Genomic DNA, 15,517 nt, shown 5'->3' on the forward strand with positions numbered 1-15,517 from the left:
TCAAACTGAAATAGCTGTTGCAAAAACACCAATTTTTATAAAACATTAAGCTTAAGATTAATAGGGGTGCCCAAACTTTTTCATATAACTGTAAAAATTGCACTATGTATGACTCAAAGGGAACAGGGTCCTTGATTCATCCTGGCCAAACCAGGGGTGCAGAAGCCAGAGTCTGGCTGCGGGAGGGCTCGGGTACGGCTGGGAGACCCCAGGAGTCCAAAGCAGGTGTCTCCTCGCTCAACTAAAGGTGAATGACCAGTGTCTCCCATATTGGTGTATAAGGAAAGACTTGTCACTCACCAGGGTACGGCCCTGCACTCATCTAGTTTCTCCTAGTTGTCTCTTCAAGGTCCATACTACTTGTATACAGCATTCCTGGCTGCGGTTTTGCATCCAGGCGCAGATTCTTGCTGCTCCTCCTTTGGCCAGCATGAATAAAGTGCCAGGCTCAATATAAAGCACAAGGCTTATATGAATAATGGAACTTGTTTTACAGCGATCTTGCTTGGAAAATAGGCAGCAGATCAAACTCCACAATGCAAATCAAAGTCCATGGAGAAAGAGGGGAAAAAAACAAGAACTAAACATGGACAGTACCTGGGTGCCATCTGGGTTTCATCTGAGTGCTGTCCATTTTTTTTTTACTGCTTAAAAGGGAATCTGTCACCCCCAAAATCATACAGTCGTATAGGGGATTTTGAATTTATAAAAATCATTTCTGAAGTAAAGATTACTTTTATGTAAAAATAATTTTATTTCATAAGCAAATGAGGGCTCCTTGGGACAACAGTGCCATGATAGCCAAGGGCTTAGGGCACCGTTCCACCCCCTCAATCAGCATCCTCCATACTTCCTCTTAGGACGCAGTCAGACAGCCGTATAAATCAGATGGAGATTGGAACACTGTGCTCGGACTGGCTGGCGGCTCTCCCTACCCAAGCAAGACAGCTTCATATGTTTCTATGCTCGACTCAGGAGAGCCGCCGGCCAGTCCTTGCGCTTCCAATCTCGCTCTGATTTATAGGGCCGTCTGACTGCGTCCTAAGATTCAGATATGGCAGCGCTCACTCTGAGCACGCAAGTACTGTCAATCAAGGTACCCGGAATGGAGGAGAATACTAATTGAGGGGGCGGAATGGGGCACTCAGCCTTTGGGCATGCCAAGGGTGCACTGAGGACCCCTCATTTAAATATGTAATAAAAGGTTTTTTTTTTTCCCTTTTAAAACTAAAAGTAGTTAAATTCATAACTACAGATATATTTCTTTAGGGCCAAGTCCTCTATAGGACTTAAGTGGTTTAATTTCAATTGAATTTTTAATGGATAGAAAAAGCTTTGGAGGTTTTTTGTCTTGCATATGGAGAAAAACAAAATTACACAGCGATGACAAAAGCGGACACAGACAAAAAAAAAATGTATGAAAAAAAATTGGATAAACCTCCCCCAAAAAAACCCAGATCTGTCTCTCATATGCAAAAAAAAAAAAGGAACAGAAGTCTGAATGGGGCCTCAGTCCTGCAATGTAGGGTATGGTTACCGCATCCCCCAACTAAATTACAGGTCATCTGACCTAAGAAACATACACATAGGCCCAGATAACTAATGAGTGCAAGATTTGGACAATACATACGGCATAAATTAATAAGTAAATCTTAGACCTGATGAAGCTAGTGTACATACTGTGAATAATCCAGGTCTGACCGACGGTATAGACACTGAACATTTTTTAAAATACTCATTTTATTATCAGGCATGGAAACTTTCAAAACAGATTATACAGCCATTCTGACATGGATTTTCAAAGTGAGTACACTAGCCTCACCAGGTCTTCGATCTATTTAATGAAGTATGCATTGAAAAGTGGCGACAGGATCTGCTTTAATATGTGGATCTAGTGCAGTTGCAGGTCCCATAAGACATAATGGTCCTTGTAAGTACCACGGCAGCCAATGATGCACACATTGTACTCTGATCTTAACGTTACACTGTATGTTCTCTGTAGCACATTAGGACGCCACAAAAAAAAAAGACAAATATTGGTCCCTAGTTTCTTATAGCATTTTGCAAACAGAAATATCAAAATGCTGTAAAAAGACTCCACGAGCTGCCGTACGACGCATCTCCCCAGTCAGCGAGTGTTTTATAGCCGCAGCAGTAGAAACAGCCGCAGCATCCTGAGAATCTAAATACTTCGTTACAATACAAACATTCATTTTGTGAACATAGAAAAAAAAATTAATCTAGAGCGTGTCAACTTATTTCTGAGGCTGCAAATCTCTAGAAAAATCATCATTTGGTTTTGCAATTTTTATATAATTTTTCATTCTTTTTTTTTTTTTGTAAAAACTGGATCTTTCCCCCCTTTTATCCTCACAAATTTGATTCATCTGATGGTAAAACAGAGTCTTTAAAGTGAAAGGCGTCTTCTGGAGGTTGGTCGCCTACATGGGCGCTGGCGCTTGTGGTGCTGTCCATAAACATGTTTGGGATGTCATTCCCAAAATAGATCTTACTGTTGGTAGCGATGGCTTGGTATTTTATAAGTTGCAGGTATTCAGGGGTTAATTTTAGCTGCAAGAAGACAACAAAAAGAACCAGGTTAGACTGGAAGGAAGGTAACAGATAGCACAGAAAGAACACTAGGGTAGTTTCCAGGGGTCGTCACATCTCTTACATGGGTAAAAATTGAAGGGGGCTTGTAAAAACAGATAAACTTTACAAGTTACTTATTAAAATCCTTGTCATTCTTAAAGGGGTTGTCCACAACTAGGACAACCCCTTCTTGAACTAAATGTTGGTGTCAGCACTCGCAGTCCCGGGGCTGTGATGCGGTGAAATAACACGTGATGCCCGGTGCCCAATCAGCGCTGGCATCACTGTCTCTGCCTTTGGACAAATCGAACATGAAGAGGATGCCAGGGCTGCAGCTGATCTCTGACTTCCTCTTCATGTTCATTTCAACAGGAGGCGGGAACAGTTACTCCAGTGCTGATTGGGCGCCGGTGTCACGTGTCATTCCACTGCACCACAGCCCTGGGACCGCGAGTACCGACACCGCTGGAACGGAGCCGGCACGGGAGGTGAGCATAGGCTTTTTTATTTTCTTTTTGCTGAACATTTAGTTCAAGTAGGGTTGTCCTTTAAGAATAATGGGATTTTTACATTTTGTCTACTGCTCATTGCCTAGGTAACTGGCTGCTGCTGCAGTCTTTCAGAGGTAACTTGTCTCCTAGACAAGTTGTGCAGTTTACATACTCTATGCTATTGAGCTTGTAAGCGCTGCTCTGAAGCTGGCCAGGAATCTTGATTCATCCAGCTTCAGGTCTCTTGTGCTATCCTGAAACTGAAGACACAAAGTTGCATCAGCTTGCAATGTCGGAGGGTGCGCTATTCTGGCCATCAGCTCAGCCATGCCGGTGGACCGAACTGTCAATCATTGGGAGTGCACTAGCCCTAAGCAAGGCCAGGCCAGGTAATGGTGCCCTGCTGAAGAGTCACATATCGGAAGGTAATTGCTTACCTGCCGGTAATGTCATGCAGCGATCTCTCCTGGCAGCGATTCTCCTACTTTATGCCACGTGGCATGGACTGAGCAATTCCTTCTCTTCCGTTGTTGACAGGGCGACACTGCAGTCATGCTGATTGACAGCCGGATCCCCTGCCTAACATAGCACAGGCGCACTGTATTAGTTTGTTTTATATGGCATGAGCTGGCGTATCAGCAGTGCAAAAAACTCTGCAAGTGACTCGGATTTCCAACATAATCCACCAAACTGCTCATGCAATGTAAATCACACTAATCAGGGTGCCTGTGCAGAGTTAAGTAGCGAGGAACCGGCTGCCAATCAACATGATGTCGGCAGTGATGCCCCGTCAACAGAGCAGAGCGGAAGGAACCATGTTGGCGTGAGGTCACGCGTAGCAACTACCTTTCAATAAGTGCTTAGCCTCATACTAGGGGAAAAAAGAAGGCTCATCACCGCTCCTGGTAGGTCTGTTCGTAAGTATGTGTATCCTCCATATAAACACAATACACAACTCTGGAGAACTGTAAGTTGTGATGTTCCTCTGTTATTCCTCCTAAAATTTAGGACTAAATTGACAAGTGGGTGTTACCAGTTGGGGAAGGGTCAGTACACTGTCCAATCAGTGCTCACAGTGCCAGACAATGTAGGGACACATCAGAATGTCCTCCTCATACAGTGGTAGGGTGCAGTTTGGAGAAATTAAGGGGTACACTACAAACAGTGTGCAGAATGGAGTCTAGAAAAATAAATTTGCAACTTTACCTTATTAGCATCAGATAATTTCCGAGCTGTATAAAATTCGGCATCGGCCCTCGCCTTCTCTCTAGCTAGAAAAGCAGAATCTGCAGAACAAGAGCATTTAGAAACCAATTTATTTTTGCTTATCTAGCGCCAAGATATCTTGCAGTGCTTTACAGACACAATGTAAATCCCCTATCAGGAGGTCTATGGAAAGTGGAAGGAAACCCTCGCAAACACGGGGAGAACATACAAACTCCTTGCATATGTTGTTCTGGGCCAGATTTGCACCCAGGACCCCAGTGCTAACCTCTGAGCCACCATGCTTATGTTGTACCACAAGCTGAAAAGCTTTATAGGGACTGGTTTATTTTCAAGGAACTCCTACTGTGCGTTCTCAGTTTCAGTAGCTCATTACAGCCATTACTGCGACATGTACTGATCCTGGAGAAACTTGTATTCAGTCATTCATACAGAAATGCAGAGTCAAGTGGTGCATACAGGATACCCACCCATACAGTGATGTACCCTACATTTGTTGGTGTTCTAAGTAAGGCCGTGTGCCCACGATGCGTTTTTAATGCGTTTCTGCAGCTGCGGAAATGCATTAAAAACGCATGGTAGAAGGGCAGCAATGTTCCCCAATGATAATCCCCATGTGCTGTGCACATGCTGCGGAAATTTCCGCTGCGGATTATCATTGCGGAAAAAAAAGCAGCACTACCAATTATTTTGCGGAAATGCTGCGTCTTCGCCGCCATTGACTTGCATTAGACCGCGCCAATTCCGCAAGACTGCATCTGTACTTGCGTAATTGGTGCGTTCTAATGTGCGGATGGTACCCGGGTGTAGAGGAGAGGAGAGTCTCATCCACACCCAGGTACCATTAAAAAATCTGTAAAAAAAAGAATAAAATAAAAAATAAATGTATACTTACCTTCCGGCGGCCCTCGCTGCGCTCCTCCTTGCTATATTTATATAGTGTGACCTAGTTGTCACACAAGCACTTTCCAAGTGATGCTAATCGCTTGGGAAGCGGTTGTCAATCCGCATGCGGAAAGGTCAGTGAATAACGCTCCATTTCCGCAAGTCCCTGGCAGGAAAACGCATGTACAATCCGCAGGTACAATCCACATGCGTTTTTTTCTGTCAGGGAGATGCAGAAACGCTCAGGAAAAATCCAGAGCATTTCTGCATCGTGGGCACATAGCCTAAATGGACATTAAAAACATAGTGGTCACCAAAAGTTCACAAGAGGGTTGAGTTCAGGGGAGTATGGTGGCCACACCATGGGTTTGTCTCCTTTTATGCCCATAGCAGTCAATGATTCTTTGCAGAAAGAGATGGTGCATAGTCATTCATTAAGATGATTCTGCCACGGTTTTTCTTTTTGTACCATGGAAAAAAGTGGTCAGTCAAACTTTATATACTTTGCGGAGATCATTTTCACACCTTCAGGGACACTAAAAGCCTACCAGCTCTCTCCCCATTATTCTGACCCAAAACATGACTCCGCCAGCTCCTGATGCCGCAGCCTTGTTGTAACATGGTGGGCATCCACTACGCTATTCATCTGGACCATCCATGGTTGCACGGCACTCATCAGTAAACAAGACTGTTGAAAAATTATGCATGTCTGGGCCCACTGCAACAGTTTCGGCTTGTGAAAACTATTTGGGGGTGGCTGAATAGTAGGATTATGCATAACAAAGTATCCGGAGGGTCCTGCATCTTGAAGTTCGCAGGACTCCAGAGGCACAGGCAGCTTCAAATATCGGTTTTCTGCTTTGTAATGGTATTTTAGCAGTTGCTCTCTTAAGCTGATGAATTTTTTCTGGAAGAAACCTTCTTCATTCTGCCTTTATCTGCACGAATCCATCTGTGCCTGCATCAGCCACAAATTTCTTCACAGTACAATAAGCACGCTTAGTTTCCATGAAATAGCTAATGTTTCCATACCTTGTGCAAGGCATTAAACTATCTGACGCTTTTCAGTAGCAGAAAGATCCTTTTGCTTTCCCATAATGCTTGAAACCTGTGGCCTGCTTAATAATGTGGAATGTCCTTCTTAAGTAGTTTTCCTTTAATTGGGCAAACTAATTATGATAGGTCTATGAGATTGATTTCAGTGACCCAAAGAGCCCTGACATACAATACTATCCATGAGTTTGTTTGAAAACCCAAAAATTACATCTTTATGGCCCTTAAATCCAAATCTGCATAATCATTTGGAGTGTACACATCTAGACGTCTCACAATCAAGTCTGTTGTGCTCGGGTACACTGCAGTCTGTAGGCCGCCTCCATGCGGCACATGTTCTCCTCTCACAAGAGCCATGCATGTAGGGGAGAATAAGCAGACGGGCTCAGGATGTTAACAGAAGGGGCGTCTGGATTAAACAAAGTCATGGATCTAGTAAACAAGGCCCCAGACAAGGACCATGGACACCACTGCGCCATCACTTCTAACAATTACCTTCAATCTCAGAAATCCTCTTCTCAGTTTCCTTCTCCATGACCTTCTGTCCATATTTGATCTCCGCAACTTGGGCCACTTTCTCGGCCTCTGTTTGGCAAAAAGAGGGAAAAAAAAGCAAGATTAATGATGTGTGAACACGCCGCATAAGCACAGGTCATTATGGTAGGAAATGAAAGAATCCTGCGGTTGGTGGTTCCTTTTCCTTCTTGTAATTTGGATCATATCGTCATTATTGTAATAAGTGAATTGTTGCCACGTGAGTATGTATATATGTATGGCATGTCTGCTGGAGACCATTTACCCCCCAGGATACATGCACATTCATACTGCCCAATTCTCAAAAGGTTTTCTATTATTGTCTATCAAAATAAAATAAAGAAAAAATAAAAATTACAAATATCTCAACCAGAGGAGCGCACACAGAAGGGGAAAAATTCATTTTTCCCATTCAGCAAAATGGAGAACAGTTCGATAGGATCAGTGAAGGGAAAGTTAGTAACAGCTTGACTTTCATATGATCAGCTAAAAGGAGCTGAGAAGAAGGGCCCCAAAATTGTGTGGCAATTAGCCACATGGGTGGGCATAGTTTTGGCCACCCTGACCTTCTGCTCTAACATGGAGGCTATAGAAGGAAAATGGAAACATTTTTTTAATTAAACCCAAAATGGAAATATGTTTTTTTTTTTTTTAGCCAAAAAAATAAATGAGTTCATGTAAAGTGTCAAACGGAAGAAAACGCCAGCAACTTACAGAACATGACTGCAGTCCATACTACCATGGGATTTAGGTGACCTACCAATCAGGGCCTTTTTCCTCTCCGTTTCAGCCTCCTTCTCCACCACCTTCTGCTTCTGTGCAGCAATCAGGAGCTTGGTTTTCTCACTTTCCCTAAAAAAGAAGAGACATTTACAACCCAAGGATATGAAGAGACGTTCGTTGCCGATGTCACCCAGCTTCATACTTGGACGTCATATGCACTTTTGCAGGTATTCCAGAATTTTTAGTAAACCGGTTGATCCTTGGTTGTCATCACATTGCCCTCCGGTCACTATAATACCCACTGCCCATGACATCAGGCATTCATACAGTTAATAACGTGGCATATGGGTAATGTAGCAAGGACTTACATGAGCTCATAGTTCCGGCGGATAGTTTCAGGGATATTTGGCTTTGTGACTCGGACAGCCTGAACAGAGAGGAGACAAAAGCAGGAGATAGTCAGGTCCATTATGAAACAAGGCTGCAGTGTGACCAAGTAAACGGACATCCTACATTTTTCAGGTCAGGGTGGCTTGCGACGTGTATTACGTATCAGTATGCCCTGTGCCGTTTAGTATACCAAGCAGTCACAAGGCGTGGTATGGAAAGAAAGTCACTTAAAGTTGGCTGGTAGGAGGACCAGTCAGCGGCCACAACATACATGCAGATATAAATAAAAGGGCCTGTTTTTAAAGAAGCACTCCTCCTCCCATCAAAATGTGCATCCTCTTAATATATTGCAGTCAGCATATTATATAGCACAGTGTACTTACAATTGCTCATTTTCCCTTCTAGTCAGTTAATTCTTCGCTTTTTCATTTGGTCTATGATATCACGTGATTAAAAACGGACTAGCGGAATATTTCTAAGCTCTTTGTAGAAACAGGAGGTCAATTTTCTCTGCACAAGTCATGAGTCACTGCAAAAGTCTATGGCAGGGAGAGGATGAGCAGCTGAGTCAGGAGTTGAAGAGGGGAATGAAATTCAGGGACAAGAGACTTCATGTTTCTACATAGAGCAGAGAAAAGAATTTACTGGGTAGAAAGGCAAAATGAGCAATTGTAAGTACACAGTGCAATATATTATAATGACTGCAATATATTGAGAGGATAAAAGCTTTGATGGGAGTTGGAGTGCTTATTTAAGTGAAAATGTTGTCCAAAACCAAAGCTTCACTTTAAGGGGAAAATGACACTAATAAAAACCCCACTACGCCAAATAATTTGGACTGTGGCTATACAGGTTAGCCCCTCAATCATGGAGGCTAGAAGTCTGTACACCTAAGCTCTAACACAAGTGACTGCTACTGTTACATGTTGCATCTGCCACATCAGTCATGGTCATGATGTCCTCTTCTCTCCAATCCAGATATTTATGGTGTTAAGATAACAATTTCTAGTCGTAATGTCTCATCTACTACCAGAATGCACAGACAATCGGAGAGAAGATAGGGCAGGTAAGCTGGCAGCAGTTATCCTGAATATAAGGGATCCATCCAGAGGACATGGAATGCAGATATGTAGAAACAAATGATAATGTGTATAAGGGTTAAGGGTTTGTTGGTGAAGTGGAGTTTTTGTGGCATTCGTAACCTTTTAAAAATGTTTAGTAAAACTGCAGGGGCATTAAAGAGGTTTTTTGAGATCTGTAAAAATCTGACCAGGAGCAGGGAACAAGTTATAGGGTTTGTCTGATGAAAACGATCCACATAATAGGTGATAACTTGCTGATTGGTGGGGGCCTGAAATGATCGGCAGAACAGGGAACTTTTTATCCCCAATTTGTAAGGAGACACCGTGCACATGCTCAACCCCATAGGGCCGCAGAGCTTTTGCCAGTAGTCTCAGAGAATGAATCAGGCTCAGGCTTCAGAGTCACTCCATTTCTTAACAAGGATAAAAATTCCTCGATCTGTCTATCTGAGCAGATCCCCACAGTCGGACCCCACTGATAAGCAAGTTTTCAACTCTGCTGTGGATAGCCAATTTATTTTCACTGGACAGTCCCTTTAAATTATTTAAAAAAAAAAAGAAGTAGAAGAATGCCACATATACTTATCTCCAATTCCCAGCGATCCTGGCTTTACTTAATTTCTGCATCGAGCATGTGCAGCTCACGAGTTATGTGACCTCTGCAGCCAATCACCTTCCTTAGCAGTCACATGCTATAAGTCAGCATCAACACAAGGTCAATGGTCACATGACTTCTTTACGGAACACGATCGCAAGTAAAATCAGTAGGGACCAAAAGAGAAATTTAAGAAGTGTAGGGTGTTTTTTTTTTTTTTTTTAATTTAACCCATTCTATGATCTTGGTTAAACTTTTACTAATCTTGAAAACCTCTAGCAGAATTAAAGACTTTTTACCAGGTTTTATAAACAGAGTTTCCCTATATTCCCAGTATAATAGAACCAGGGCGGCATAAAACATACGGCTTTCACGTAGATGATTCATAAGGAAAAGCTGCAGAAGCCTCATCTGACAGTCACACCAACAAGTACTGATTGTTATCTCTTGCTGTTTATGAGCTCCTTCCCTGGCTCCAGTCTGCTGATCATAAAACCTAGGACTCAACGTGGTAACATTACACTGATGACAAGTATACCAGCACGGAGACATTAAGGCTAAGTGCCCACGATGCAGAAATGCTGCAGATTTTTTTCCACATCTCCCTGGCAGGAAAAACGCATGCGGATTGTACATGCGGATTGTACATGCAGTTTTCCTGCCAGGTAGAAGCGTTTGTCAAGAGTCTTTGCATGCATTTCTGCATGCGGGTTATCAAGCGCTTTCCAAGTGATTTTAGCATCACTTGGAAAGTGCTTGACAACTTGGTCACTCTATATAAAGGACACATCGCTATGGAGACCGGGGGCCATCAGAAGGTGAGTATAATGGTTTTTGTTTTTTTTTTAAATTTTTTTTTAAACAGGTACTTAAGTTACCCGGGTCTGGATGAGAGTCTCCTCTTCTCCAGACCCAAGTACCATCTGCACATTGAATCACTTAATATCCGCGTGTGCACATGTAGTCATGCGGATATTAAGCGATTCAATGCAAGTCAATGGCGGGAATTACGTTGCGTGTCTGCAAAATTAATGGACATGCAGCGTATTTTTCCACAATGATAATCCGCAGCGTAAATTTCCTCAGCATGTGCACAGCATATGCGGATTATCATTGGGGACCATGGGGCACGTATTACCAAGCGTTTTTTAAGCGTTTTCGCTGCGGAAATTTTGTGGCAAAAACGCTTGAAAAACTCAGTGGGCACGCAGCCTGAAGCTAGGCCATCTTCCCAGAGAACACCAGGGTGGGATAAACCCTGTGGATCAGATCTCACGAGACTCCAGCTGATCATACCTGGATAATTAACCCTGGAGCCATCTCATTGAGGTCCTGCTGGAGCGCCAGCTTGAGGTTCTCATCTATCTGATCTGTGGAGAAAATGCAATAAAACAGCTCAGAAAGTAATCGTATTTCCCTCATTGAGTAAGATGGTCATTCCTCATTTGTGCAGCAGTACATGTCATTAAAGGGAACCGGTCATCTGTTTCAATGGGCAGCATGAATCAGAATCTGGTTGTGATGTTGCAGCCAGGAATATATTATAAAACGCCCTGATTATTCAAAGGAAATATACTTTTAAGACCCCAGCGCTGCGCCAAGTGATTGACAGGTCTCTATTTTCTTTGAAACACCGCTTTATGCAAGATATACACAACAGCAACCATGCAGCCAGACTCAGATTCATGCTGCCCGTTGTTTGGAGTAGCATGGATCCAGTGATAGGTTCCCTTTAAATCTAGAGCTAAAAGCAGCAGCTTTATTTCCAGGCCACCCATAGACTATAAACATCCGGGACGAGAGTTCTACTCTGCAGTGACGCTCTAAATGTCAATGCATAGCCGAGCAGCTGTACGAGACCATACAGATGCGGTAGCTGGCTGTAAGACACAGCCAGACTACCCATAGGGATGGCAAACAGAGTTTGTTATAGTCTATGCTTTCCCGATTACTGTATACACAGATTTGTGTTTACACTATAGAAAGCACTGACAGTGCTTCCTTCTCTGAACCCAGCGATTATATGATCACCAAGTGCAGAGAGGGAACAGGAGCTGCTGGGTCCTAAGATACCCAGTCAGCTCTGCTATGCAGGCAGCTGAATTTATCATGTCACTGGGGACAATCTACCAGCCCCAGTTATAAGGGAAACCAGATTGCCAATCCAAATCACCCGTACTAGCGCTGAACCTTAGGAAAAAAATAATCATTTTTATTTCTCATTCTAAGGAAAGGGGAACAAGTTTAAAATATATTTTGACAGTCTTCTGTGGGTAAAAAAAAACAAACAAAAAATAGATCTTCGGTCCCGTGTATCACAAAAAAAAAAATGTTAAATTATATGAGTATCTGAGCAAGAAAAGAAAAAAAAAAAAAAAAAGATTACAGCTCTTTAAACCACATATATGAGAAAACCTGAAATTATGCCTGGTCAGCACGAAACTGGGGTATTTAGGGGTTTGTCTACCTTTTAGTACATTTTTTTTAAACAAATATGTATATAGACTTGTAAATACATATCTACCAGGGGTTACAACAGAGGGATGAGACAGGGGTGACTTACCGAACAGTTCTATATAGACCTCCTGCAGGGTGTGGACGCTGCAGAATTGGTTGAGCTCATGGTGGATCTTGTTGAAGATTAGCGCTTTATCATAATCTGCAGTATAGTTCTTCACTATGTCATACACTACAGAAATAAGGGAACATTAATACAGGGGGAAGCAATGTGCACGCTAAACTTGGGTGTTCACTGGCCGACTTGTGTTAAATGACTACTGATTGGCGACATTTGCTGATCAGAGATTATTTAAGATCCAGTTTATACAGGAAACCGCATTTCCCATGTGATCAGTAATGGACTGTTCAGTGCATACAAGCTGCCAATATTCTCGGCAGCACAGGTCCTGCTTACAAATAATGGTGTGCTGCCAAGAACGATGATCTTTTGTGCAAACCATTAGGAGAACGGGTATATCCCATTCTTCAGGTGATCGGCAGCTGGTTTCCACTACAATATTATTAAGACAATCCCTTCCCGATATAATCGTGCAATGTAAACGCAACCTTTGATAAAAATGTGTCAAATGGATTTTGCTTTCATTGGTGGAAATAATTCTGAAGAGAAAAAGCAGCAAAATTTACCACTTGAATCCCCTACTGCTCCGACCAGCTCCCTCCAGACTGGAAGTGATGAAGTCAAGACTACCAGTCACCCGACCCTACAATCAACCAGGGGCCTCAGCCGTCAGGAAACGTCCTCACTTCTGCTGGTGTCATGATATCCCATTCTTAAATCACCTGACCTTTGCAGCCAATTAGGTGAATATCGGAGGGGCGGCCAGTCACGCACGACCCTACAGCATGCGCCGGCCGGTCAAAAACGACCCTACAGTACACGCAGGACGGTCATGCAGGACCACTGTGTCACAGACAGTCTACATAATCTAGACAGCTTGTCTTTCCGTGACCCAGTGGAAAAGCCAAACTTCACATGCCAGAAATGCAAGCTTGTGTCCCTGTTGGAGGAAAAGTTGCGAAATCTAGAAGAGAGGTTAACTACCTTGAAAATCATTAAGGAAGGTGAAGAGTTCTTAGACAGAGCAGAATTATCTCTTCATGATTCAGAAAGAGAAGAAATTCGAACTGCACCTGATGAAACAGAGGAATGGAAGCATGTGACCCACAGAAGCAGGAGGATCGAGAGGCAGTCAGCACCCATACTGCTCAGGAACCAGTACCAGGCTCTCACGCAGGAGCACCATGAAGAAATACCGCAAAATAAGACTTTGCCAGCAATGAATAACCTTGTAAGCCCTCAGAATCCTCCTGGATGGAGAAAGAAGAATGTTGTGAAGAAAAAACGGAGAGTGGTGGTCATGGGGGATTCCCTGCTAAGAGGAACAGAGGCCGCTATCTGCAGACCAGACATAACCTCAAGAGAAATGTGCTGTCTTCCAGGAGCAAAAATTAAAGATGTGTCTGACAGGATATCAAGACTCTTCAGACCTACAGATCACTACCCATTCCTGCTAATACATGTGGGGACAAATGACACCGCAAGAAAGGACCTGGAAACCATCTGCAGTGACTTTGAAGACTTAGGCAAGAAAGTGAAAGAATTGGGAGCGCAGGTGGTCTTCTCATCCATCCTCCCAGTGGATGGCCATGGAACAATGAGGTGGAATAAGATTCTACAGGTGAACAACTGGCTACGTCGATGGTGCCGTCAACAAGGATTTGGATTTCTGGATCACGGAATGAATTACCTATACGATGGACTACTTGCTAGAGATGAGGTGCACCTTACGAAGACTGGAAAACATGTATTTGGAAGTCGCCTTGCTACACTCATCAGAAGAGCTTTAAACTAGAACAATGTGGGAAGGGAAGCAAAAGGCCAGAAAAAGCCATACAGCTGACAAATACTATTGAGATCTCTGCTACTGGAAGTGGAAAGGAAGAACAAAGACAAAACAATTTAAATAATAAAAATATGGGAGGAAGAGAAACCAATCACAAACTAAAATGTTTTTATACAAATGCACAAAGCATGGGCAACAAACAAGGAGAATTAGAACTACTAATGCAGGAAAAGGAATATGATGTCATTGGAATCACTGAAACTTGGTGGGACGATACACATGATTGGAATACAAGGCTAAAAGGATACAACTTATTTGCAAGAAACAGACTTGATAAACGAGGAGGAGGTGTCACATTGTATGTTAGAAAAGCGTATATCTGCACAGAGATTGAAGCTTCAGAGACTGGGAGTTCTGTGGAAACTGTTTGGGTAAGAATACAAGGAGAGAACAACGGAAAGGACACCATTGTAGGCATTTACTACAGGCCACCTGGGCAAGCTGAAGATATGGATGAACTCTTTATGTATCAAATGACCAAGTTCTCCAAAAAATATGACGTAGTGGTCATGGGAGATTTCAACTATCCAGACATTTGTTGGGAATCTCTCTCAAGTAAAACTAACAGGTCAAGCAAATTCTTATCCTCTCTTGCTGACAACTTTATCTTCCAAAAGGTAGGGGAGAAAACAAGGGGATCTGCTACTTTGGATCTAATCCTTATAAACAGGGAGGAAATGGTTGAGGAGGTAAAGGTGGCTGAGACCCTAGGAGGCAGCGATCATGCTATTATAGAATTTTGGATAACTAGAGGAGGAAGACATGTGAAGACTCAAACTTCAAGGTTAGATTTTAGAAAGGCAGATTTTAAGAGACTCAGAAAGAGAATAGGAGGGATCCAATGGCTGGATGTCCTTAAGGACAAAAATGTCCAGGAAGGATGGGAAATTTTTAAAAATGAGATTCTCAAAGCACAATCGTTAACAATCCCGAAAAGTAGGAAGAATGGGAAGCATTTAAGGAAACCAGGATGGATGAACACAGAACTTAAACACATGCTAAAAAGAAAGAAAGAAATGTTTATTAAATGGAAAGAGGGAGGCATATCTAAAGAAGATTATAATGCAGTCTGCAGATCCTGCAGGGCACGTATCAGGTTAGCTAAAGCTGACAATGAATTAAGGCTTGCAAGAGATGTCAAAAGCAATAAAAAAGGATTTTGGGGGTATGTCAAAAGTAAAAGAAAAGTCAAAGATGCTATAGGATTTTTACAGGATGAAAATGGAGAAATGGTAAGAGAGGATGTTGAGAAGGCCGAACTTTTTAACTCCTATTTTGCATCTGTTTTCTCTCAGAAAGAAAATGTAACATCAACTGATCTTCACTGTCCTTTTAAAGGAATAGAGGAATCCAAGTTATCTGTAAACAGAAAGATTGTGAGGGAATATTTAGCTAACATAAATGAGTTCAAGTCTCCAGGTCCAGATGAATTACACCCCAGAGTACTGAAGGAGATCGTAGAAGAAATTTTAGAACCACTCTCCATAATCTTTGAAAATTCTTGGAGAACAGGAGAAGTCCCAG

At 42.6% G+C, this 15,517-nt stretch overlaps 1 protein-coding gene across 2 annotated transcripts in view; it reads right to left on the bottom strand.

Annotated features, from left to right (window-relative positions):
* Positions 1-282: 282 nt before the first annotated feature.
* The window catches only part of ERLIN2 (ER lipid raft associated 2), a 33,402-nt gene continuing 18,167 nt past the window's right edge, over positions 283-15,517 (bottom strand). For both annotated transcript variants that reach the window (XM_073653553.1, XM_073653555.1), the window contains exons 6-12: positions 12,133-12,258; positions 10,866-10,939; positions 7,871-7,929; positions 7,540-7,631; positions 6,741-6,830; positions 4,290-4,369; positions 283-2,571 (exon numbers count right to left, since the gene is read on the bottom strand). In XM_073653553.1, coding sequence (XP_073509654.1) covers positions 2,371-2,571; positions 4,290-4,369; positions 6,741-6,830; positions 7,540-7,631; positions 7,871-7,929; positions 10,866-10,939; positions 12,133-12,258 — 722 coding nt within the window. In that variant the 3' untranslated portion in view covers positions 283-2,370. The remainder of the gene's footprint in view (positions 2,572-4,289; positions 4,370-6,740; positions 6,831-7,539; positions 7,632-7,870; positions 7,930-10,865; positions 10,940-12,132; positions 12,259-15,517) is intronic.

The sequence above is a fragment of the Phyllobates terribilis genome, unplaced genomic scaffold, assembly GCF_046119375.1.
Source record: "Phyllobates terribilis strain yellow unplaced genomic scaffold, ASM4611937v1 Scaffold_11__3_contigs__length_659146591, whole genome shotgun sequence".
NCBI lineage: Eukaryota > Metazoa > Chordata > Amphibia > Anura > Dendrobatidae > Phyllobates > Phyllobates terribilis.